The sequence below is a fragment of the Glandiceps talaboti genome, chromosome 3 (assembly GCF_964340395.1).
Source record: "Glandiceps talaboti chromosome 3, keGlaTala1.1, whole genome shotgun sequence".
Taxonomy (NCBI): Eukaryota; Metazoa; Hemichordata; class Enteropneusta; family Spengelidae; genus Glandiceps; species Glandiceps talaboti.
This window is the reverse complement of record NC_135551.1, coordinates 18,981,003-19,004,103: the sequence shown is the minus strand read 5'-3', so window position 1 is coordinate 19,004,103 and position 23,101 is coordinate 18,981,003. Positions and strand designations below refer to the sequence as shown.

The window sequence follows — 23,101 nt, the reverse complement described above, 5'->3', positions numbered from 1 at the left end:
TTGTTATTACAATACTTATTAGATATCTTCTCTACATCTACAATATACTTGGACTAGGAGTTCTGTAAAATGTTTTTCAGGCGTGAAGTTTTCACCAACATCTAACTTGTACTTGGACCAGCTTCACCACAACGATGTTGTTGAATGGCATTCCATATTCTTACTCTGATTCCACCTCTAGAGGAGTGAAGAGAAACAACCTGGTTGATACGGTGTGGATTTGCATGCATGCACACATGTGTGTTTGTATTTGTTTGTTTGTTTGTTTGCTTGTTTGAATGTGTCCGAGTGCGTTTTGTGCATGTGTGTTAATGCACATTTGTATGTGCAAATACATGTACCCCAAGCACACACGCACTGGCACCCACATGTCATGATGGGGTTCTGTATCTTTATCAAAACAGAAAACTTCCAGATCATACTGCAATGTAAATGTGATGACATACTTTTGTGTACAAGGAATGATTGCACCTTCATTTGCATGTCATTTGCATGTCATTTGCATGTCTTTTGCATGTTATTTGCATTGCACTGCACCACTAGTATGCATGCGTACCAGTGCAAGTAATCACTGATACATAATTATGTAAGGCCTCATTAATTGAATACTTGGTTTGCTGTCCTTAAATTTCATCAAAATCTACCAGGAAGACAGGAAAAAAAAAACACAGAAAAACTGGTAAGTCATGTAAAATTCCCTTATTTCTGTTGATTCATGTTCTGTTTGTACCTAAAACTACTACACTGGTGAAATATAAATGTCAAAATCCAAAGTTTGATTGTCTTAAACAAATCCTTAGAGATATGGTTAGTTGTTCTGATAATATTTGAATTGTCTTTCCATTTACAATAGTATGAAATACGGCCTTGTGCAGAACTTTTGAGCTATAGTAAACGAAATGTGTTTGTTTTTTTCTGAATTTACCGACAAACTTCCTCCACACGGACAGCAAATAAAGAATTTATATAAGTGATGGCATCTAATGAATATAAAATTGTATGTATAGCGCGTTTGAATATTAATAAATAGAAAAGGTGCTTTAGAAAATAAATAAACTTTAAACTTTAAAATACTGCAACCAGTACAACTAATAACTCTTACCTAAGACCTAATTGTAACAAATCTTCTCTTGTCATCAACTCCAAGACTATATGTTTGGTATAATCCTCTCTTACAAACTACAAAACAAAACAAAACAACATGTCATTCATTTTACACTCAGTTACTACATGCTATCCTTTTCTTTTAGAACTCTATCAACAAAGATGTACATTGTTTCAGTCGCCAAGGATGTGAAATATTGATAAACCTTGTTCTTTTTTTTTGTTGTCAGTTGGACTCATCATTTTGTAACCAATGTTTGAAGAGGTGTAAATCTCCCAACATTATTCATTTCCCATACGGCCTCATCTCAATGTACAGCAGGCCTTTAATTTTCTAAACCAGTTTTGCCAATTTTCATAACTGTTACTCTATTTTAGAGTATTTGCCTCAATTCAGGGTTGGTGAAAATGACTTTTTGACTTTTTCTGGGTGCCCAAGCATTGTGAAATGTAACTAGGATAAAGTCAGCCTCGCCGTTGTTCCCTTAAAATGACTTACTGTAAAAGAGGTGTTGCTTTGGTGTTTCATTATTGTGACATGACACTTTTCACACACACTTAGACAACTTCAAATGCAAAAGAAGCAATTACAAATGTATATTGATGTCGTGCACAGTGTGGAATGTAGTTACCATGCTGATTATCAGTTAGTAAAGTAAACAATTGAAGCCATTACATGTAAAGTAATTAAGTCCATGTGTAATGTTTTCAGCAGAAGCCTTGTTTCTTATTCTGCACTGCTAAAGAATAGCAATGCTTTATCACTTTTCAATTTGATTGCGACAGTGCTGTCAGTTTGGTGTCTCTCTTATTGATAGTCTAGAATTGAAATGTGTCTATCTTTTGTACCCTAAAAAAATCATGTCCTATGAGTGAAACATAAAGGCAACACCATTTGTACTGTAATTAATAGTTTACCCTTTGTATACTGTCTCTGTCCACACCAATTGATTCAAGCCATACAATCAAATCCCTGTCTGCCATTGGTTCTGATGCTGCAAACGATAAAAACATGACGGATGTCAGCACATTTTATGCAAATACGTAAAATCAAAAAAAGAATTCATACAACTTCTATCAGTGTTTATATACCTACAGTAATTATGGTACACAAGATAGAATATTTTCTTCCATTTTCTGTCTTCTAATGTTATGAAACCCTTGAGGGAACACTGTAGTACATGTAGTATTACAACTTTCCTATTGTCATGGCAACAAATCTTTTCATTTCTCTAAAGGAAAACTTATTGTGGATTCGAAATAACATATTTTGATTGAAAATCTGCAAGTCACTTCATTACAGTAAACAGAGTCACAACGTTTTTTTGGAAACAAATCCCACATTTTCGCTGATGTCTCGTCAGCATCATCAGGGATGTACATTGTATGTACTACAGTGGGTTGTTATCACATGTCTTGGAAGAGACACATGAAACGAGCTGGAGTCATACAGCTGTATGAATTTCGATGCCCAGTACAACCCTGACAATGCTGACGTCAGTGAAAATTTGTTTCCAAAAAATATTTTGACTGTGAGTAGAAATTCTGATTTGATACTATGAATCTAGAGTCCATGAACGTTCTTTCTTGTATATAGATACATATATATTGAAGTACGACTCAGTCTTTGTTTAAATTGAATATTATTATAAGTGCTTTTCACTAGATTATTAAACAATTTATGTGGTATTTAACTATTGAAACTGACAATCTGAGAAACTTTCCAATACAAAGAAAGTAAGAGAAACAAAAAACACATTAGTTTGCAGAACTGTGGCATGCCAAATCACAAAATAACTGTGCAATTGTTTGCTTTACATCACAATATTGATATTATTACACATACACAAATTGTTTACCCACAATGCATCACCCATGACATTTTACCTCAGCCTGGGGTGACCCCAGGTCATGACCCTTGACCTTGTATTTTTTTAATTTTTTTTGCATATAAGCTAAAATTCACATGCCACTGATGCACACAAATGTCTTGTGACCCACCCACAATAATTCGGTGTTCTCCTATCATTATTATGTGGTGATTCACAAGGAATCCTATATTTTTTTATCAGTTTGACTTGCAACGAAATATTTGTCTTTCAACAGAGGGCACATGCACACTGCATGTACTGCACTATCGAAAATTGGAAATGCTAGGCAAGGCGAATGACTCCACTGTTTAACAGCATTATTTTCCTAGAAAATAGATTAGTCCATGCATGGCAGTTAAATAAGAAATGAATGTTCTAAACACTGTTATTTTGTTAGTAAAGGTTCTGCAAAAACTGTAAATCATGTACCTGCTCTTTTCCAGGGGTAAATAGGTATATCTTGAGTAGAGGAAAGAAATGACAAGACCACAAACATACAAATAGAAAGAGTACAGAGAGACTTCTATCAGTGTATTTGAATAACATGCTCTCAAATGGTCTAACATGCAATCAGTGTCCAAGATATACATTCATTCTAATTTTGATTCAGATAATAAATGATATTTTCTTAATATGATATTCATGAACATAATTTCACGTCTTAGAATTTCAACAAGTCAAGATTTGTTCCTGCTTCAATTCAAGTGACTTCTCAAATTGCAACTGCGTATTTTGTCATAGCATTATTTCATTTTGTGGAATTGTCTATATCGTAATAGTAGAACAAGCTGGTAGCTTAAAATTAAAGCCAAGGCAACATTTGCAGAAAGCAAAATGTAGAAATGATATGATAGGTAAAAATTGTCAAAATATGGTAAATTAAACCACCAATACATTAAAGGGGCACAAGCTGAGTTTTTACATTTTATGGACATTCCTTTTACTGCATATTTAAAGGTACTTACAGTATTCTACTTTGAAGTATATTAAACCAGGACTTACAATTGAGAGAACTCAAACCTGGTTTTAAGATATAACTTATATAAACGATGCAATGACGTAATTTATGATACGTATAAAAAATTACCAGGGAAACCCCTCCTATGCAATCAACTGTTCTAACAACACTAGAAGACAATTGTAATGTTATAGAAGGTATACATTGACATTAAACATTATACTAGATTAGTTTAATGGTGGATTTAGGGAAGTATTTTCACTTGTCTAAAAAAACAAAAAACTTGGCTTTAAATGTAAAGGCCCATGTTGAAGCAGGATTGAAATGTGGGTGTAAAATAAGAGTTATCTAGCAGAGCTATTGAAAAGCTGGTTTTAAAACAATAAAATGATCCTATCTATTATCCTTATGGCTTCATAGCTTAGATAGTAGTAATCTGAAAGCCTGGGATTCAAAACATTGGGGTATTAAGGTATTTAAAGAATATAGCAAAATTCCATCTTACTTGTATATCCAGAATCAGCTTTGGGAATTTCTTCTGCTGTCCGTTGTCTGGAAATTAGACGAAACATCACAACATTTTAGTAAATGAAAACTTTGTTAACTTTTTATTTACTGTTTACACTCACAATATAAGTTTTTGTTATGTATAGATTGTCCGTATTCAAAATTTTCACAGAATAACTGGAATGAGTTTGCAAACTTATTTCATTTTATTACCTGTATCACAGCATTTTGTGTTTCTTCCATGAATTCCGGCTCTATCTCAGTCTTAACTTTACATGAAAGTTATTGCTATGCAACAATGCTGTGGTCTAGCTGCTAGACCATCAGGCAATTCTGTTGACTTTAAAATCTAGACCATAGGTTGCATAGCAACAAAGGTGCTGTTGAGAGCTTGCCTGATGTTACTGTAATCCTCATTTTATTTGTTCAGCAGCCTTCCATGTGCAGATCCGAAGTCTTATTACAAGACTAACAGTTCTATAGCATTATCATTTCATGTCAATTTGTGTCATACCATAAAAGTTACATAATACTATTTTCAACTAAAATTTGAAATGTTTGTCGAAAAACAATTTTGTAATGATAGGTGTTATTTCTTAAGGCACTAGTAAACATTTAATAACAGTTCCTTGTCTGCTGTAGTGTTCACACATTAAATACTTACCTAAATTGTTGAAATAACTGTCTTTTCTCGTCTATGTGAAGTTTAAGTACATCTTGATATTCTCGTTGTAAAGATATGTACTCTTGCATAAGTCTGAAAATAAGTTGATATGAACATGATTCAGACATTGCCATAGCAACGCACAATTCTATACAGGATGCTTATTACATGTACATCTATCTTCCAAAACACTGAGTCTGTAATTTGATCACTGAACACATAAATTTTGAAGCTCACTTCAGATTTTTACATGGTTACACTTCTACTGTTCAAATTATTTATGTTTTGAGTTAAGAACTTACACAAAACCTGATTTCAGAGGAAGGAAAGTACTCATTGAATTTGGACTGTTAATCTTGTGTTTTACTGATCAAAGGGGTCTATGTGGCCATTTAGAGCCATATCTCCAACATGCAATGGCTGATGTCGTTAAAACTTGGCATAAAGGTGACATACTATTGGGGCCATATGCAAATCACTTTAGTCACGTTGAGTTTATCCAAAAGGCATGCTCTTGGCTTGGTCTAAGGAGAAAACAGTTCAATATTTATTACATTTCATCAGGAACTAAAATCTGGGACTTCTTACCAGCTTTATTAATATACAAGACCGACTTTCTCCCATACAATTTCTCTTACATGCGTGTACGTAACTTTTTTGTTTGCATGGATGAGACTACACATTGAAATGTGTGAGTCAGAATATATTGAATACAATAACAGTAAATAATTTTTCAACTTTTCTGAATTTAAAACTGACCTAGTATTTTCCTGTGATAATTCTCTAATCTGTGAATTTAAAGCTGCCTTGGTTTTTCTGTCTTGGAACCGTTCTCTATCATGATCTTTGTTACTACTCAGCGTAGATACACCTGATGAGTTAGCAGCTGGGCCATCTTCATGTCCTGGTCCATCATTATAATCCGGAACTATTTCTGTGAAAAATATGACAAAGTTAAAATAAGTTGACTGATATCGTGATATGTCAATGTTATGATGAATTAAGTTTATGAAGTATGGATAAGAAGAATTATAAGTTTAGAATGTTTAGTGAGTCACAGGACAACTTTATTTCTACAATATGTTAGGAAATATGACAACATGAACCGACTTTCCTGAAGTTTAGAATATCTAGTGAGTAACTTCACTGGAAAACTTTATTCCTAAAATCTGCACCAGATAAAAACTGTCCTGTATCATTGCTATCTGTATACATTTAGATCTTAGCCACTGATTTCAGGCATGACATGATCCCCGTCATGTGAAAGATGACATTCCAGCCTGGCTATCACTGAAGTGTTTACTTTACATGACATATATGCAAATGCCATCTACTGGATGCTTAATGAGTGTAGGATCACTTTACAAATCTCACTGAAACTGACCATAAAATACAAAATTTGATCCTATGTGTCTCACTAAATCCTAGACGGTATGATACTCCCTCAACGATCTTGATCATTCCATAAAAGGGGTTGGCTAATGCACGAGGGCACCCCAACATGGCATACCTTACAGACGAATGAAAACTCTCAAATATTACATTTTATAAATGTGTCTTACTAAAAAAAATGATGTCTACCTGGTGTTAAGTAGGCCACAGCTTCCTGTATAGTACTTCTAACAATGTTATCTAATGCAAACATCCAATGTGGTTTTACACTGTGTCTTCTAAGTATCTCATTCACCTGATAAGAATGAAAAAAAATATGCAAATCATTACAGGAAGGAATATCATTGAAGGTATCGCAAAGGAGGGCAGATAATTATGATATTATACGAACAACAACAGGTAAACATTAAGAAATGGGAACTTGTTAGAAACATGGTAAGTAAATAAATGAACTGGACTTTATAACATGAGACACAGCATGTTGAAAGTTGAGACATATATTATATTTCATCATTTAATAAGAACAGTTTTATGGCCTTCTGACATATAGCTCACATTTACAAATGAATTTCAAGTTCTCCTGCCCTTTAATGTATATGTAAAGAGGCCATAAAACTGTTCTTATCTAAGCATGAAAAGTGATACATGTCTCTGTTGTTTCACCATGATGTGCCAAGAGCTACTAATCAATTTGTTTAATATGTTCCCTTGTTTGTAACAAGTTCTGCTTGTTACTGCCTGTTTGCCTGTCACTGGTTGTACATGTATGTGAAATGAGAGATTTTGAAGTCTTCCTAGACAAAGTACCAGACAGACTAAATTAAATGTATCATAAACTACTTACACAGTCTTGGAAAACATACAAGACTAACTGAAGTTCATTGACCTCATCTGGTCCTAGGTTTTGCTCCTGTTTCATATCCCCTGTAATAAGACATATAAAGAAATACAAAGTTAGAAAAAGTGTTCATATAATTAAAATATCATTCTAGTATTCTATATCTTGAAATCCTTGCTGTCCTGGTCTACAGGACAGTTTAGCAGTCCTACATGGACTAAGACTATAGTAGGGACCATCACACAATGTTGCACAAGCTCAACAAACAAACATTGTTCGTTTAGGTCAAAAGCCCCTCCCCCTATTAAACAAACATTATGACAAAATTACTTTTTGATGAATCTTGAGAGAAAGTTCTTCAAACACACAAGGTTGTTAATCACAGCATATTCTCTGTCTTACCTAGTGACCTGTGGAGTGCATCTTTTTCCTGGGTGTTAACGTACTGACGTAGTGTATCAAGAAGCTGCTCAAAATGTTTCTGAAAATAACAAAATTCAATAACTTCAATAACTTTTTATTCAACGTAATAAAAGTTTACAAAGTTTTTCAGTAATTGGCTTCATAAGTATTAAATGTGGACCAGAATTATGCAAATTTTTTGTTTGAGGCTTTACTTGAATTCTGCTAAAGGAATAAGAAAGGGCCATCTCAGCATATTTTTTTGAATTTGAAACCTATTTCTCATTCCATGGCTCAAATCTCACCAAAAATTTTACTCTATATTTGCATATCTATACAAAACTTCATTTATAACAGCAGTGCAGTCAGAATTCTTATGTTTATAACATATTTGGTTAACACATTTGCATAGTTTAAAGCATACATTTACAAAAGTTACCTTTTCTAGTTTCATCGGTGATCTTGACTCCCTTTGTACACGTCCATACCAAGCCTCTATCAACTGAAAACATTAAATGATATAGTTACACACTGTATTGAATCTTAACTGAGTTTAATAAAAGAGGTGAACAAGTACTTAGGCTACTTTTAAAACTTTATTTACTGGCGTTTCAACCATGACACAGGAGGTCTTCTTCAGGGTAGAAACAATGGTAAATAAAATTAAAGATGCCGACTTTTATCACACCCAGTTTTACCAATCTCAAGTCCATGTCTCCTAATTGGACTACCACTGTAGTTGGACAGACTGCAGTTCTAAAACAAACTCTAATATTATGCAAAACACATATTAAAGATGATTTTTGTAACATCCAGGTAGCTGTATTCTCCCAAACTTCGATATAAATATATTTATTTGAAGGCAAGTCAGCTATGCTGTATTGAGTGAAATTTTCATGTTTACATCATGACAGAAATCATTTTGCCAATGAAAAACTTGTAAAGTTATTATATAAATTATACTACTATTAAAATTATGATACATTTGCTGTTGGTGCTTCTCCAATCTCTATTTTCTGCGGATAAGAGTAGATTATACTGCCACCAACGACAACATTTTACAGTCTCTGTTTCGCAGTTACTATGGTTACAGTACAGTACTTACAGCCTCCTGGTCATCAGATAGTACTTGGTACAGAGTCTGCCTTCTTTCACTGTCTTTTCTTAGCATGTAGAATCCATTGCCATCTTTAGGACCTGGTGTGATTGGTGTATCAATGGTGGTAGCTGAAGCCTCACTTAGCCTACGAATGGATTTGAAGTTTGGAGACTGTGTTGAGATTTCACCTTTGTGCTAAGTTTGATAAAGCCTCACTTATATAGCCTAAGAATAACATGAAAGCTATGAGACTGTGTTGACGTTTTACATGTACTTTTGTGCAAAGTTTGAAACACAGCTGCACATATTGATGATAGTAGAAGGTGTGTGTGTGTGTGTGTGTGTGTGTGTGTGTGTGTGTGTGTGTGTGTGTGTGTGTGTGTGTGTGTGTGTGTGTGTGTGTGTGGTGGGGGGAGGGGGTCTAAGCCAAAGACTGACTGGTATGATAATTAACAGAGGGTGTGTGTGGGAGGGGGAGGGGATGGGAGGGGGTTATGTGGTTAACCAACTGATCACAAATTTGATACACTATTAATGCAAGATTTACAAAACATGATATAGTTCCATGATACTGAGAGCTCCTTTCTCTTTGTTAAAATTTATAAATTTGATATCAAGGACAAGATTGTGATGATGTGTAAACAAACAATACCAAACTAATATGAACAAAAAAACACTGGCATGTCATATTTGTGCCAAATTTGAATCAAGAATGTTATCTTTACACCTTTATGCCAAGTTTGAATCTAGAATATTTAAGCTAAGTTTCAATCAAGAATTCATCTATATGCCAAGTTTGAATCAAGAACGTCATGTTTACACCAAATTTGAATCAGGAATTTTATCTTTACGCCAAGTTTGAATCCAGAATATCACCTTTATGCCAAGTTTGAATAATGCACATGTGTACTGATACATTCATAGACAACTACATGTACTAAGCCACCTGTATGGTGCTTGAGTACTGACCAAGAAACAAGCTCACTAAAAACTGAGAAACTGACCTCGAAATTTGCCGATCCACTTGCAATAAATCAGCAGGTTCTGTGTCTGGTGAAACCCTGATATCAGAGAAAGTTGAAAAAGAAGACTTTTACAATGTTTATTTTATAAAACCTGTTACACTATGTCAAATTGTGTACAATCAGTCTGTTACTCAACTCAGACAAAACTGATATCAAATACAACTTGACTCTGACAGTTTCTCTGCTTTGCAGGAAAAAAAGGTTAAAACAAACAAACAAACATGAATAACAAAACTTACACCAAATAACTAGAAGAAAAATCAAAAGGAAAACACTGAATCTGACAAACGCAAACACAAACGCAAACACAAACACAAACACAAACACAAACACAAACACAAACACAAACACAAACAAAAGTAAATACACAAATACATATGTACACAATAAACACAAGAGCACACACACAAACGTGTACTAAAAAATCCATATAGATACAAACATATACACACACACAAAACATGTACAGACACATGCACATGCACACACACAGACACTCACACACACACACACACACACACACAGACACTCACACACACAAAGACAGACAAACTCACAAATACACACAAACACACACACACACACACACACACACACACACACACACACACACACAGAGGCAAACACATAGGTTACTAAATATTTTCATGACAGCTGTCATGATGATAAAAATTAGTTGTGGAAAAGCAGACTGGCAATATTAGTATTGCTATTAAGCAGGTGTGCAATGTGCAATTGTTCATTTGTATTAAAGCAGGAGACATATTATATGCAATGATAGTAAAACTACTGAGCATTACATTTCTAAGATTGCATCCATATTAGTGACCATGTCTTCCCAATCCCTGGTGGACAAAATGAGAAGCAACACAATGTTAGCACTAAATGCCTATAAAAACAAGTGTAATGGTATTATCATATTACTGACACTAGAGGGCGATGTTCAGAGGAATTTTGAAATCTAATACTTGCCCACTCACAATCATTTAACCACGGTGACAATATTATTTACTTTCACAAAATGTGTGTACTTTTTTCTAATATGTTCTCAAGTTAAATATCTCTGCGCAAAAGTCTTTTTCAACTCATACAACCCTACACTGCTTTCAAAAATCCTCATATGTACCGTACATGTATTTTTGAAAAGCAACAATCTGACGAAAATCTGATGTAGAGGATAGCTAGTAGTTCAATTTGCTCTCATTACTTTCAGTTTTGCTGTAATAGTCATCGTTTTCATACAACCTTCAGTGATTGGCTTAGACCATGTCATGTGGTATGGCCTAGTGACCCATAATGACCTAAAGTTGCACAGAGAGGGAAATATTCATTTTCTATTTTAGCTAGGGCACTATTAGAGTAGCACAAGACCAGTCCTAGTACTACTGGTGATTTTCTTACACTCTGGAAAGAATTGATGTTTGGAAAAACACTTACTGCCTGGCCTTATTTGCAGACAAGTAGACATCATATTACCCCTGTGCTGTTATTTAGCAACTATTTCCCTCAGCTCAGTTTCAGGCCTGGAAAATAGTTGCTACATAACAGCCCTCAACGCAATAGCCATGTACTAGTGCCCTCATAGCCAGGCAATAAGTGTATATTATTACATATTGACCTGATGATACTCTGTTTAATAACTTAGGTAAAAGCTAGTTGAATTTTTTGGGAAACTTTTTTTTTATTTGAGTTTTGTTGAGCACAGTATTCATGTGTATTTTTGTATAACATGTTTGTGTCTTTCATCTTGATCACCGCCACAAACTTTAACCGGTAACACAAAGAACAGAAAATTAGGGTAGAAATAAACATCAAATCAAATTACTAGCTGACTTTTAATACATCAGATTTTAATCAAATTGAGTAATGAGCTGTTTGAATCATGACTGAAATATCTCAAATTTTTGGACCTGGTAATGAACTCTGACCTACTTGAGATCATCGTCAGCTGTTGATGTAAGTGAGCCTGGTGATGTGGGACTTCTCTGTGGTCCTTTCACTGGTTGACTGGTTACTATCTTTGTCACTGGAACTGAGTAAAATTGAATGTTTTGTTTACATGATTTTACAAGACCATTCCCACTACAATATCAACAAATGTCATCACACTTTGACAATTTCATGTTCTATAACTCTTATATCAAGACAGTCTAACTGTCAATTTATATGCTAATGTGTGTGTGTGTGTGTCTCTCTCTCTCTCTCTCTCTCTCTCTCTCTCTCTCTCTCTCTCTCTCTCTCTCTCTCTCTCTCTCTCTCTCTCTCTCTCTCTCTCTCTCTCTCTCTCTCTCTCTCTCTCTCTCTCTCTCTCTCTCTCTCTCTCTCTCTCTTTCTGTGTGTGTGTGTCTGTTTGTGTGTGTCTGTTTGTGTGTGTATGTATGTATGTATGTATGTATGTATGTATGTATGTATGTATGTATGTATGTATGTATGTGTATATATGTGTGTGTGAGTGAGTGTGTGTGTGTGTGTGTGTGTGTGTGTGTGTGTGTGTGTGTGTGTGTGTGTGTGTGTGTGTGTGTGTGTGTGTGTGTGTGTGTGTGTGTGTGTGTGCATCTTGCATGCATACATGTACATGTTACAATACATCTACTTTGGTCTCATTTGAAATACACAAATTCCCATTTTCAAGTTACTAGTATGTTCATTTAACTTATCTCCACACAAAATCTTTTCTACATGCTTCCAAATGCTTATCCCTGGCATCTGCCATAAAACCACTATCCCCCTTACAGTATACCATATCCCCTACACTATATATCATCTAAAGCACTGTCATCAATATTAACATACCAGATACACTTCTACCAAAGTGTGGATGATTAGTATTCTGTTCAATCACTTTAGCTTTCTTTGTCTTAGGTTTGGCAAGAAAGGTGTGTTGTAATAACTCCATGGCTGTGATACGCTTCTCTGGGTCTGGTTCAAAACATCTAAAAGACAACAATATATTAAAAAACTGTGATTTTACATAAACAACAATACATTTAAGTTAAATATGAATGCTTTCATAACAAAGTCCAGAGTTCAATCCTACATCAATGTCATTAGTTGTTCAACATAAAAGTTCTGAACAGTGATACACCAAATGAAAAAGTTCTGGTCATTTGAATTTGAGACTTGTAATGCTACAATCTACTGCACATATAAACAAAAGAAACAATATTTGCACCATAGATGGCACTATTGTCATTCCCTTTTCTGAATATGAGTCTGTCATGTCCATCACTATGAGATTTCACCACAGAAATGTAAGCAACCTACCCAAATACAAACGAGTCAAAAAGGAACATAATTCGCCGCGTCAGTGCAGTAAGGTCATATCTGCTATGCAATTGTATAGACAGATACGACCTTACGCACCAACGCGACGAATATGGTTACTGTATATTGTGTTGAAAAGTTGCTGCTTCCCATTCCAGAGTTATAGCATGAAGAGGAATGGGACCTGTTTAAGACCTACCATGGTGCATTTCTTACCTTAGAATAAAATCTTTGGCAGTTTCTGACATGTTTTCTGGAATTTCTGGATGCATTTTATAGTAGCCTACTTTAAACATAGCTGCCTGGGGTGAACCAAGCTGAAAAGAATAACAGTTTCTGTTTCACAGTTACTACGGTTACAGTACTTACAGCCTCCTGGTCATCAGACAGTACTTGGAATAGAGTCTGCCTTCTTTCACTGTCCTTTCTTAGCATCATACAGAATAATGAAACTCTCTGGAGTCAGAGAAAACTTATGGATAGGTTATGCAGTATTAGGTCTGTCTGTCTGTCTGTCTGTCTGTCTGGCTGTCTGTCTGTGTCTGTCTTTGTCTGTCTGTCTGTCTGTGTCTGTCTATGTCTATCTCTGTCTTTGTCTGTCTGTCTGTCTGTCTGTGTATGTCTGTCTGTCTGTCTGTCTGTGCTGTCATATGAAATTAGTTTGGCATGATTTAAATTGTAATAATTTGCAGGTATCCCACTTTTCACATAATATATAAAATACTACTGCAACCTCCAGAAATAACATCTGACATCAAAGTAGGACACATCCCTATACCTTTCCTGGTCAACAATCACTGCTCTTTTTGTAGATTTGACATACACTTTTTGTAATGACTCAGTCTTACCTCAATAAAGGGTGGTTTCCCTGTTGCCATTTCTACCACTGTACAACCTAGAGACCAGATATCAGCCTGTAAGATAAACATGAAACATTTTAATAATCTCCCACCTATATATAATCTTGTATCATTCTTCCTATACCATACTCAACTGAGTTAAAATCCTGGGTGATTTTTACTTTGATCTTGCCAATATTACCGTTTGTTCTAGCTTAGACAATAAAGCCAATAGTGACATCATCACATCTTTTCTTAATTCACTCATATTTTCTCAATTCACTCATATTTTCTCAATTCACTCACACATTTTCTCAGCTCACTCACATATTGTGAGTGGACCTTAACCCAAACAAGGACTCAAATATTTTTGAAGAAGCTCAGCTGTTATAAATCAAGTCACCCATTGAACATTCACATACAATTAAATGGTAGACTTACCGGTGCTCCGTAACCACGGATACCTTTGTCGATCACCTCTGGAGCCATATATTGCAACGTTCCTGACAAAACAAGGATACAGACTAGTTTGAAAGTTGTCAACGGTTTTGTCACTACAAGTCTAACAAGGGAATATTCGAATAATATCAAATTACACTCATTTGGAGGCATAAATTAACATTTTAAAATATGATACCAGATAAGGTTTTATGTACCTTTGAATGAGTCAGCTGCTGGATTGATTCCTGCTAACCGTTTAGAGGTGCCAAAATCTGAAATCTTGATTTGTCCATTGTAAGTATTAACCAGGACATTATCTCCCTTGATATCACGGTGCACTATCTTTTGATCATGCTGAAATCAAATCATATCAAATCAAATCAATGATGGCATAGATTAGTGAATATGACTAGAAGTTGTAGAAAACTTTACACATGAAGAGTACTAGTTTTACAAATGACATATTATTTTCAATGCAAATAATGCACTGGATAATAAATTTCACTGCTAAACATCTATAAAACTTGACATTGATATAAAACATGTATCAACTTACCAGATATTTAAGACCCTCTACTATCTGCTTGGTATAAAACGCTATGGTTTGTTCATGGTCTTTCAAAGGACCCCACTTTGACCTCAGTAATGCTGACAAACTTCCTGTTGTAGACAAGAAAACAGAAAAGTCCTTATGAATACAGACAGTGTCCAACACAGAAAACAGAAGTGTCTTCATGAATACAGTGTCCAACACAGAAAACCGAGCCTAAATCAAAATGCAGGTATCACAACTATATCTCTACAACTTGTTTGATATATCTTTAACAACAATGTGACACCAGCCAATCATAGTATACCCTTGCAAATGCTAAACTAGACATCTAAATTTGGGATTCATTTTCCAAAAATAATTGTCTCTGCAAGTAGGAATTTTCTTCTATACACTGATGGCAATACAAAGTTTAGAAGAAAGATGCAACTAATACCCACCTCCTGGTACCTGTTCCATAAAGATTTTAAAATAACCTTTCTCACTGGTAGAGCCTAGGTACTTGACTATATTCTTGTGGTTTAATCTCATGTGTAGTCGGATCTCTTCATGCAATGGCTGCACTTCACTGAAATGGAGGAAAGAAATAGGCATGCACTACTACAAATCTTTTCAATAATTTTCAGAATAACAGAAAATTTCAAAAAGTATTTTACAGAGGATTGTTTAGATGGTCAAACGTTGCAACCCCCAAACCAACCCCCAACCATATGAAAACAACATCTTCCACAGTGACCCCCACCCCCCGAAAAGACCTCATCTTCCACAATGACTCCTTCCCTCAACCCAATGCATTTCTTTACATATCACTTCATTCTATATCTTTCCTGCTGATTTACCGAAATAAACTGACAAATGCCTCTTATGTCATTAGCATTTTCCTTTTAACGTCCTATTTTTACACTTTCAAGAGTATTTTCTGGCTGAATGAAGAAAAATATTGGAGAATAACATAATTATACCAGCACCAGTAATATCAAAGAAAAATAGGAGAAAGTGATGGCAATTTGGAACGTTTTGACTTATGTATCGAACACAGCAGAACCAGTGACGTAGACACATGTTATCGTGACAAGGAACAACCAGGGTATATATTCCGTATTTTTTTGTTGAAATTGGTTCATGCATGGTATAATACCTTTTATCCATCTCTGGTACCTCCTTGACTGCTATACCGACTTGTGTGGTTAAATCTCTAGCTGCATACACCGTACCATATGTACCCCTACCTAAGACTGCCCTCTGTCCATTGTCACCTATCTCATAGTCATACTGGGAATACAGCAAATAGAAAAAAAAATTAAAATAAGACAAAAAAATGCATAATATATACATGTGTATATATAAAATGTAATGGAAGAAAGAAAAGTGACATGCATGTATGCGTAGGAGTCAAACTGATGTCTTCTGAAACCATGTCAGAATGCTCTGATCAGCTGAGCTAACTCCTCAACTGGTAGATTCCGTGTATCGTCATGGTGTGTATCTTTCTTTGACTAGGCAGGTGAGAGGCCAACTCATTAACCTTTAGAGTTTCAACCTAAGGATACAATAGATTGACAGGGTCTTTACCTAAGGGTTGTCAGCGTAGCAATCGGTATTTACAAAGCATTGAGGAACATGATTGCATGATACAAACTTCAAGGCTTTTGTTTACAATTTACTTTTTTAATGCTTACACACAATGAATGAAACTCACTCAAAATATTATAAAAATGAAATGAAATCGAGGAAAGAAAAGTGACATGTGTAGGAGTTGAACCCACGTCTCCTGAATACTTGCCAGAGTGCTCTAGCCAGCTGAGCTAATGCAGTATTTTTGCGAAGGTTGGGGAACCCCGGTAACAGAAAGGGAGAAAAAATGGTGAAACTGGTAGTGTTTCAGATAGAATTTATCATAATTTTGGTGGGGAACCCCAGTAGATTCTTACCGCCCTTAAAAAATACCACTGTAAATGCGTCAACTAGTAGATACCATGTGCCGTCCTGGTATGTACCTTTCTATTCCTCAGCAGATGAGAAGCCACCTCATTGACCTTTAACCTTTAATAATGAGATTCACTCTATGTGACAATGTACATGTAGTCTCTATGATGATTTGCATAATACTTACATTGGTGTAGCAAGTAACACGGAATACATCACTCTGTCAGTCAACGAAAAGTTAAAGTACTTGAGTGACAAACCATGTTAGAAAGACAGCGAAATTCATTGAGGCCACATTTTTGTGGTGGAGAGAAAATTTGCATAGGAGTTATCTTAAACTCTCGTTTTCACATAATGTACAGTTGTTTTGTATCGATTTTTATTGAAGGCGATATTTACACTCGGTGGGCTGGGAAGTGTCTTTTACTTAATTCCTCAAGTCACTTTGAATACTAACATCACATGAATCTGAATCTGAATTCAACACCTGTATTGTTCCTGATTCTGGGTTTGACATTTCATTTGAATACTGACGTGAATCTGAATTTAAATTCAATACCTACATTGTACCCATTTATAGATCTATTCTGAATTTAACATTTCATTTGAATACCAATATGAATCTAAATCTGAATTCAACACCTGTATTGTAGCTGATTCTGAATTTGATATTTCATTTGAATACTGACATGACTCTAAATCTGAAAGTATATGAACGTCTATAGAATGTCTATGGATGTCTTTTCAATACCTGTATTGTTGCTGATTCTATTTGACATTCATTTGAATACCAATATGGCACTATATCTGAATTCAATACCTGTATTGGGCCCTGATTCTGGATTTGACATTTCATTTGAATACCAACATGAATCTGAATCTGAATTCAATACCTGTATACCATTGCTAAACCTAACTCTGGATTTGACATTTCATTTGAATACCAGCATGAATCTAAATCTGAATTCAATACCTGTATTGGGCCCTGATTCTGGATTTGACATTTCATTTGAATACCAGCATGAATCTAAATCTGAATTCAATACCTGTATTGGTCCCATTGACAGATCAGATTCTGGATCAGCCATAGCAAACATGTCTTGATCTTCAGTAATGCTGACCACCAGTTCATAAAACCTACCAACCAAAACATTGCATTTATAGTAGGTTTTTGATAGAAGGGAAATGTTGGTACACCTATACACATAAAAACATTTATGCTAGACATTGCTCGATGGAATATATAGGTAAAGATACATACCAAATACATGACAATAACATCAAATCATGTAAAAATCATAAAGGAGTCGATAAGCTTGACTCAGATATACTGGTAGTATAGACATTATGGTTAGAAATTAGATAGTGGATCGATCGGCGCTATCTATGTTGAAAAACAAACTATTTGCCATATAACACCAATTCTTCACAAACTATAAAAATTAATGTTCCATTCATTAATTACGAATCAAAAAATACTTACCACTTCCGCTGTTTTTCTGATGAAAAGAAAATCTGGAAGTCATCAGCATTTTGTTGGACATACAGAAACAAACATCTCTCATCTCTCTTGTATAAACTGTAAGACAAAGAATGACAATTATTAAAATTAATAATAGTTAATGCCTACTAGACTAGATATTGTCATTGTGAAAAAGACGGCGTAATTATGCAAATACTTTTTGATTCAGAATAAATTGCCACATTTTCTTTTCCATGTTTATGTATTGAAGCATTTTTTAAAACAAGATATAAATGTGAAACTAACATTTCATAATACAAGGTAAAGAATATTAAATACAGGCTAGTTGTAAAAGGGGGCATAATTCAAAAACAAGTACTTCTTTTTGGGGGTTCGTAATCTTGAGTGACAAGAGGGCGCTGTTCATATCATAGATGTTTATTGGTCACTGGGGGCGCTATTCATGAAAATTTCTGTATAAACTGACAGAGGGCGCTATTCATAAAATATATTTCTTGCAGTGAGTGAGGGCAATGTTTAGACCTACCTGACTCCCTTGATAGAAGAAGCAGCAAACAACCATTCATGAATCCTCTATGAAATATATGATATGAAAACTTCGTTAATTTCTAACATGTAGAATCTGATTTTTGTGTTTACATAAATACATCAAACTTTCATCATGTTGGGTTGACTTTTAATAAATGTACAATCAATTAATATTTGGAGAGACAATCATTTATAACAGGAAAGATTTCAGCATTTTGACATTAATGCACAAATGGTGATGATAACTGTAAGTAATTTAAAGTGATACAATATCACTCTTACCATTGCCTCACTGTCTTCATATGCTACATGCCAGAGACGAATACTCTGAAATTTACACAAAGTTATCATAAATATACAAATATTAATTATTAAGTACAACATGTGTGATATGATGATAATAATACACTGTTAATTTGCTTTCCTAATATATGAGTACAGGATCATCTCATCAAAGTTCTCTATTAAAGTGGAATTGAAAACCATCAATGGTGGAATTCAACCTCTTTTAATTTACTGTACAGTCATTAGAAACTTTGAAAATAAGGAATTAAACATAAAAATTGCAGTTATTCATGGATATAATTTGGTCACATGTAATATGAATGAATGAATGAATGAATGAATGAATGAATGAATGAATGAATGAATGAATGAATGAATGAATGAATGAATGAATGAATGAATGAATGAATGAATGAATGAATGAAATATATTTCACCAGATAACAAAAATAAGCTACACTTTCAAAGAAACATGTGATATAAATATACAAAATGAATACAAAAGCAGTACACAATTGTTATCTGATGTGGGCCATGGAAATAGTTCTATGGAACAAGTCTTGTCCATGGCCCGTATATTTTTTCTACACATCTTGGTTCCTCAACTGCCCCCCCTCTCTGGTGTTCTCTGACAGAATATTTGGTCATTATACTATTAAAGTGAAAAAAAGGTTCAGTCATATTATTGTCTTATTTACATAATTTTAATCAAACAAAACAAAACACAGTACTATATACTTGTCACAATATTTTTACCTTTTCTTCAGCATCTTTATTGATAGTTATATAACTTGGCATAAATTCCTTGGTTGGCTCTAACACTAGGACCTGTAACATGTATAATATATATATATATAGAATTAGCATACTGCTATTGGTCACATAACTTGGCAAAAATTCCTTGGTTGACTCTAGCACTAGGACCTGTAACATGTATAATATATACATAGAATTAACATACTGCTATTGGTCCCATAACTTGGAATAATTCCTTGGTTGACTCTAGCCCTAGGACCTGTAACATGTATAATATATACATAGAATTAGCATACTGCTATTGGTCACTTAACTTAGCATAAACCCTTCAGTTATCCCTAACACTAGGACCTGTAATATGTATAACATATACATATAATTAGCATACTACTGTCTCGTTGATCACATACTAGTAAACTTGGCATTTTGTCAAGACGGTGCTCAAATGATTTGAGAAGAACAAACATATCTGTTTGTCTATCTATCAAAACACACCAAGAGAATGTAAGTTACTGAAACCATAGATATATCATATGGTATGAAATCAACTTACAGGAAACCTAACATCTGTTATTTCAGGTTTGGTGGCTTCAACAAAAAAATCCAGCCAAAAATTGAAGAGCTGAAAAGATAACAAGAGTAAAAATATTTCAGTTCTGCAACACTTTGTTCTAGGAGTATAGGTTACATAAAAGCACATATTGCCTTAAGTGGCATTATCATGAATATTCATTGTTCACCTATTGCATATGAATTTCTGCAGACTCCCATGAGGCAATGGGGTCCAAAGCAAAAATCCCAAAATGAGGCACAGTTCAACTTGATGTTGTTTTAAAATGTGCAAAACTTATAAGATGTAAAATCATGAAATGACTCTCCAGAACTCAGAGTTTACAAAAAATGCCATTATTTCATGTAGTAGTATTCCCCTTTACTGAAAAGTGTACTGGGTTTCCTTACCTGTTGTTCAGGGGTTACAGGTTCATCTGAAAATCTCTGTACACTAACTATCATTTGAATATTTCCTAACGTTGATTTCAGGTACCTGTGGAAAAATAAGCACAAACAAATAAACGTTGCTGTACTAAATTATTCGCACATTACAACAGGTAACACTGAAATAAAGCACTTTATATGTGCTACACTCATTTATAGCATTCATATCAAGTATAAAAGTATACTGTTTCAATTGGTTTATTTACAAGCCTAGCATGTGGCCTTTCTAATGTGGTCAATTGGCAAATGAAACAGTATACTTTTACACTTGATATAGATGCGATAAACGATTGTGGTGCATATACAGAAAATGCTTTACTTTGGTGTTATGGGTTGTTTCAGCAGGGTCAAACTGAGCATCACCCTTCTTACAGACAGACCTGGTTAAATTTTAATAAAACCCAGCCACAGGGTGCTGGACAGGTTTGAACCCGGACTGCAGGGGTATAAGAAGAGTGTGAGGTAACCACTAGGCCATTAACAACCTGGGAGAAAGTAAGTACTTACCATTCTGGAGGTTGAAGTTTAAACATACATTCTGCAGCTTGTGATGCCTTGATATAGTCCTGTGCTAGTACACTGATTTCAAAGAACGTAGCCACATCCCAATAGTCTTGTAAGGATTGCAAACTACCCTTCCTACCTATCAGATTATTCAACATTACACCTGTAGACAAAAGAATTATGTATTCAAACTGTTAGCTTAAAACGTAATCTTCAGTCTCTCTCCTTACGGTTCTATAATTAATATTAACCATTTAAAAGGTGAAACTCTATTTAGGGTGTTATCATATAGAATTATTGGAAACTTAGTCTCCAAGGTGTGAAAAGGGTAATTAAGTTGTTACTGGAACTGTCCTTGATTCATAATGATGCTTTAAAACTCGAGGAAAACGTTGTTTTATGTTTGTCTGACTCGCCTCTTTTCTTTTCTTTTAAAAAATATGAATTTGGCTTTTCTTTTTAACACACGACATTCACTGGAACGTTGTCACTTGGAGCTTCATTTACACACCTGGTATGGGTTTTTTAAACCTCATTTATTAACTCTATCCTTGTTTGTAATAAGAACTAAGAAGTTATATCGTGAAGGTTAGAACTTTTGAAATAAAGTCCGGACTTTGTACTGTACAAATGATATTTGCACGACATTGTGCAATCGTCCTTTACCTATTCTCTGTAATTCTGGACTTTTGGAGAATTCTTTGCCTGATAGTACTAGTAACGTAGCCAGGTTAATTCCAGCATATTCATTGGGTTGCACTTCAAAGCCTTTACGGTACCTACATGAGGTAAAATCACACAAATTTAGTTACGTCTTTATTTATACAGTGAGTGTATGACATGTCACTGTTTGATCATTATAGTCTATGTTGTTAACAGCCACATCCTGTTCTGTCAGTAAAAATTAACAAAGAGTGTGGTAGGAAACCTATTTTGTATTAATTTGAGATGGAATCTCATTGAACAGCCAATGAAATTGCCAACAATGGCTGTATACATATATGATGTACGTTATGTTTTATGACTATGACACAGTTGTCAAATTATGGGTGCAGACTCAGTACTATTTCATATCATATTTCATATACAGCTACATACACAAATTTATAAGTAGACAAATCAATAGTTATGTACACCAAGAAGTATAACATCAGTTATACCATGCACAAGCAATGGTTTAGAACAAAAGATATGGAATATATACTCTGGTCATTCTGTCATGACCACATTATGGGCTATGTCACAACAACGCGTGTCTATGTCACTGGTTCTGCTGTGTTCAAAATAAGAATAAAAATGTTTCACTTACAGCTAATGTGGCTGTTAAAACTACATGTTCTATGTCAATTTTTCCATTTTACTCACCAGTAGATAGCTTGGTCCCTAGCTTCCATGTCTTCATAATTAGACTCAGTGAATTGATCTTTGTAAATTCTTCCACACAGACAGAAAACATCAGGTACTTGGTTTTCTTTCATCTCTAGGGCCTAGACAGAACAACAGCAGATATCTGAGAAGTTATCATCGTTAGTTTAAGTGAGGAATCTGAACAACAGCAGATATCTGAGATCGTCAGTTTAAGTGAGGAATCTGAACAGCAGCGGATATCTGAGAAGCTATCGTCGTTAGTTTAAATTAAGTGAGGAATCTGAACAACAGCAGATATCTGA

General features: G+C 34.7%; 1 protein-coding gene across 1 annotated transcript in view; it reads right to left on the bottom strand.

Annotated features, from left to right (window-relative positions):
• Positions 1–40: 40 nt before the first annotated feature.
• LOC144432538 (mitogen-activated protein kinase kinase kinase 15-like) overlaps positions 41–23,101 on the bottom strand; it is a 31,881-nt gene continuing 8,820 nt past the window's right edge. The window contains exons 7-38 of the mRNA XM_078120767.1: positions 22,797–22,918; positions 22,098–22,210; positions 21,435–21,594; positions 20,892–20,976; positions 20,485–20,553; positions 19,932–20,003; positions 19,174–19,218; positions 18,890–18,936; positions 18,364–18,459; positions 17,927–18,017; positions 16,093–16,226; positions 15,395–15,522; positions 14,961–15,064; positions 14,620–14,758; positions 14,405–14,466; positions 13,973–14,038; positions 13,341–13,441; positions 12,654–12,793; positions 11,793–11,892; positions 10,661–10,705; positions 9,840–9,896; positions 8,842–8,980; positions 8,176–8,238; positions 7,737–7,815; positions 7,341–7,420; positions 6,686–6,791; positions 5,864–6,038; positions 5,105–5,197; positions 4,439–4,485; positions 2,023–2,099; positions 1,103–1,179; positions 41–177 (exon numbers count right to left, since the gene is read on the bottom strand). Coding sequence (XP_077976893.1) covers positions 102–177; positions 1,103–1,179; positions 2,023–2,099; positions 4,439–4,485; positions 5,105–5,197; positions 5,864–6,038; positions 6,686–6,791; positions 7,341–7,420; positions 7,737–7,815; positions 8,176–8,238; positions 8,842–8,980; positions 9,840–9,896; positions 10,661–10,705; positions 11,793–11,892; positions 12,654–12,793; positions 13,341–13,441; positions 13,973–14,038; positions 14,405–14,466; positions 14,620–14,758; positions 14,961–15,064; positions 15,395–15,522; positions 16,093–16,226; positions 17,927–18,017; positions 18,364–18,459; positions 18,890–18,936; positions 19,174–19,218; positions 19,932–20,003; positions 20,485–20,553; positions 20,892–20,976; positions 21,435–21,594; positions 22,098–22,210; positions 22,797–22,918 — 2,988 coding nt within the window. The 3' untranslated portion in view covers positions 41–101. The remainder of the gene's footprint in view (positions 178–1,102; positions 1,180–2,022; positions 2,100–4,438; positions 4,486–5,104; positions 5,198–5,863; positions 6,039–6,685; positions 6,792–7,340; positions 7,421–7,736; positions 7,816–8,175; positions 8,239–8,841; positions 8,981–9,839; positions 9,897–10,660; positions 10,706–11,792; positions 11,893–12,653; positions 12,794–13,340; positions 13,442–13,972; positions 14,039–14,404; positions 14,467–14,619; positions 14,759–14,960; positions 15,065–15,394; positions 15,523–16,092; positions 16,227–17,926; positions 18,018–18,363; positions 18,460–18,889; positions 18,937–19,173; positions 19,219–19,931; positions 20,004–20,484; positions 20,554–20,891; positions 20,977–21,434; positions 21,595–22,097; positions 22,211–22,796; positions 22,919–23,101) is intronic.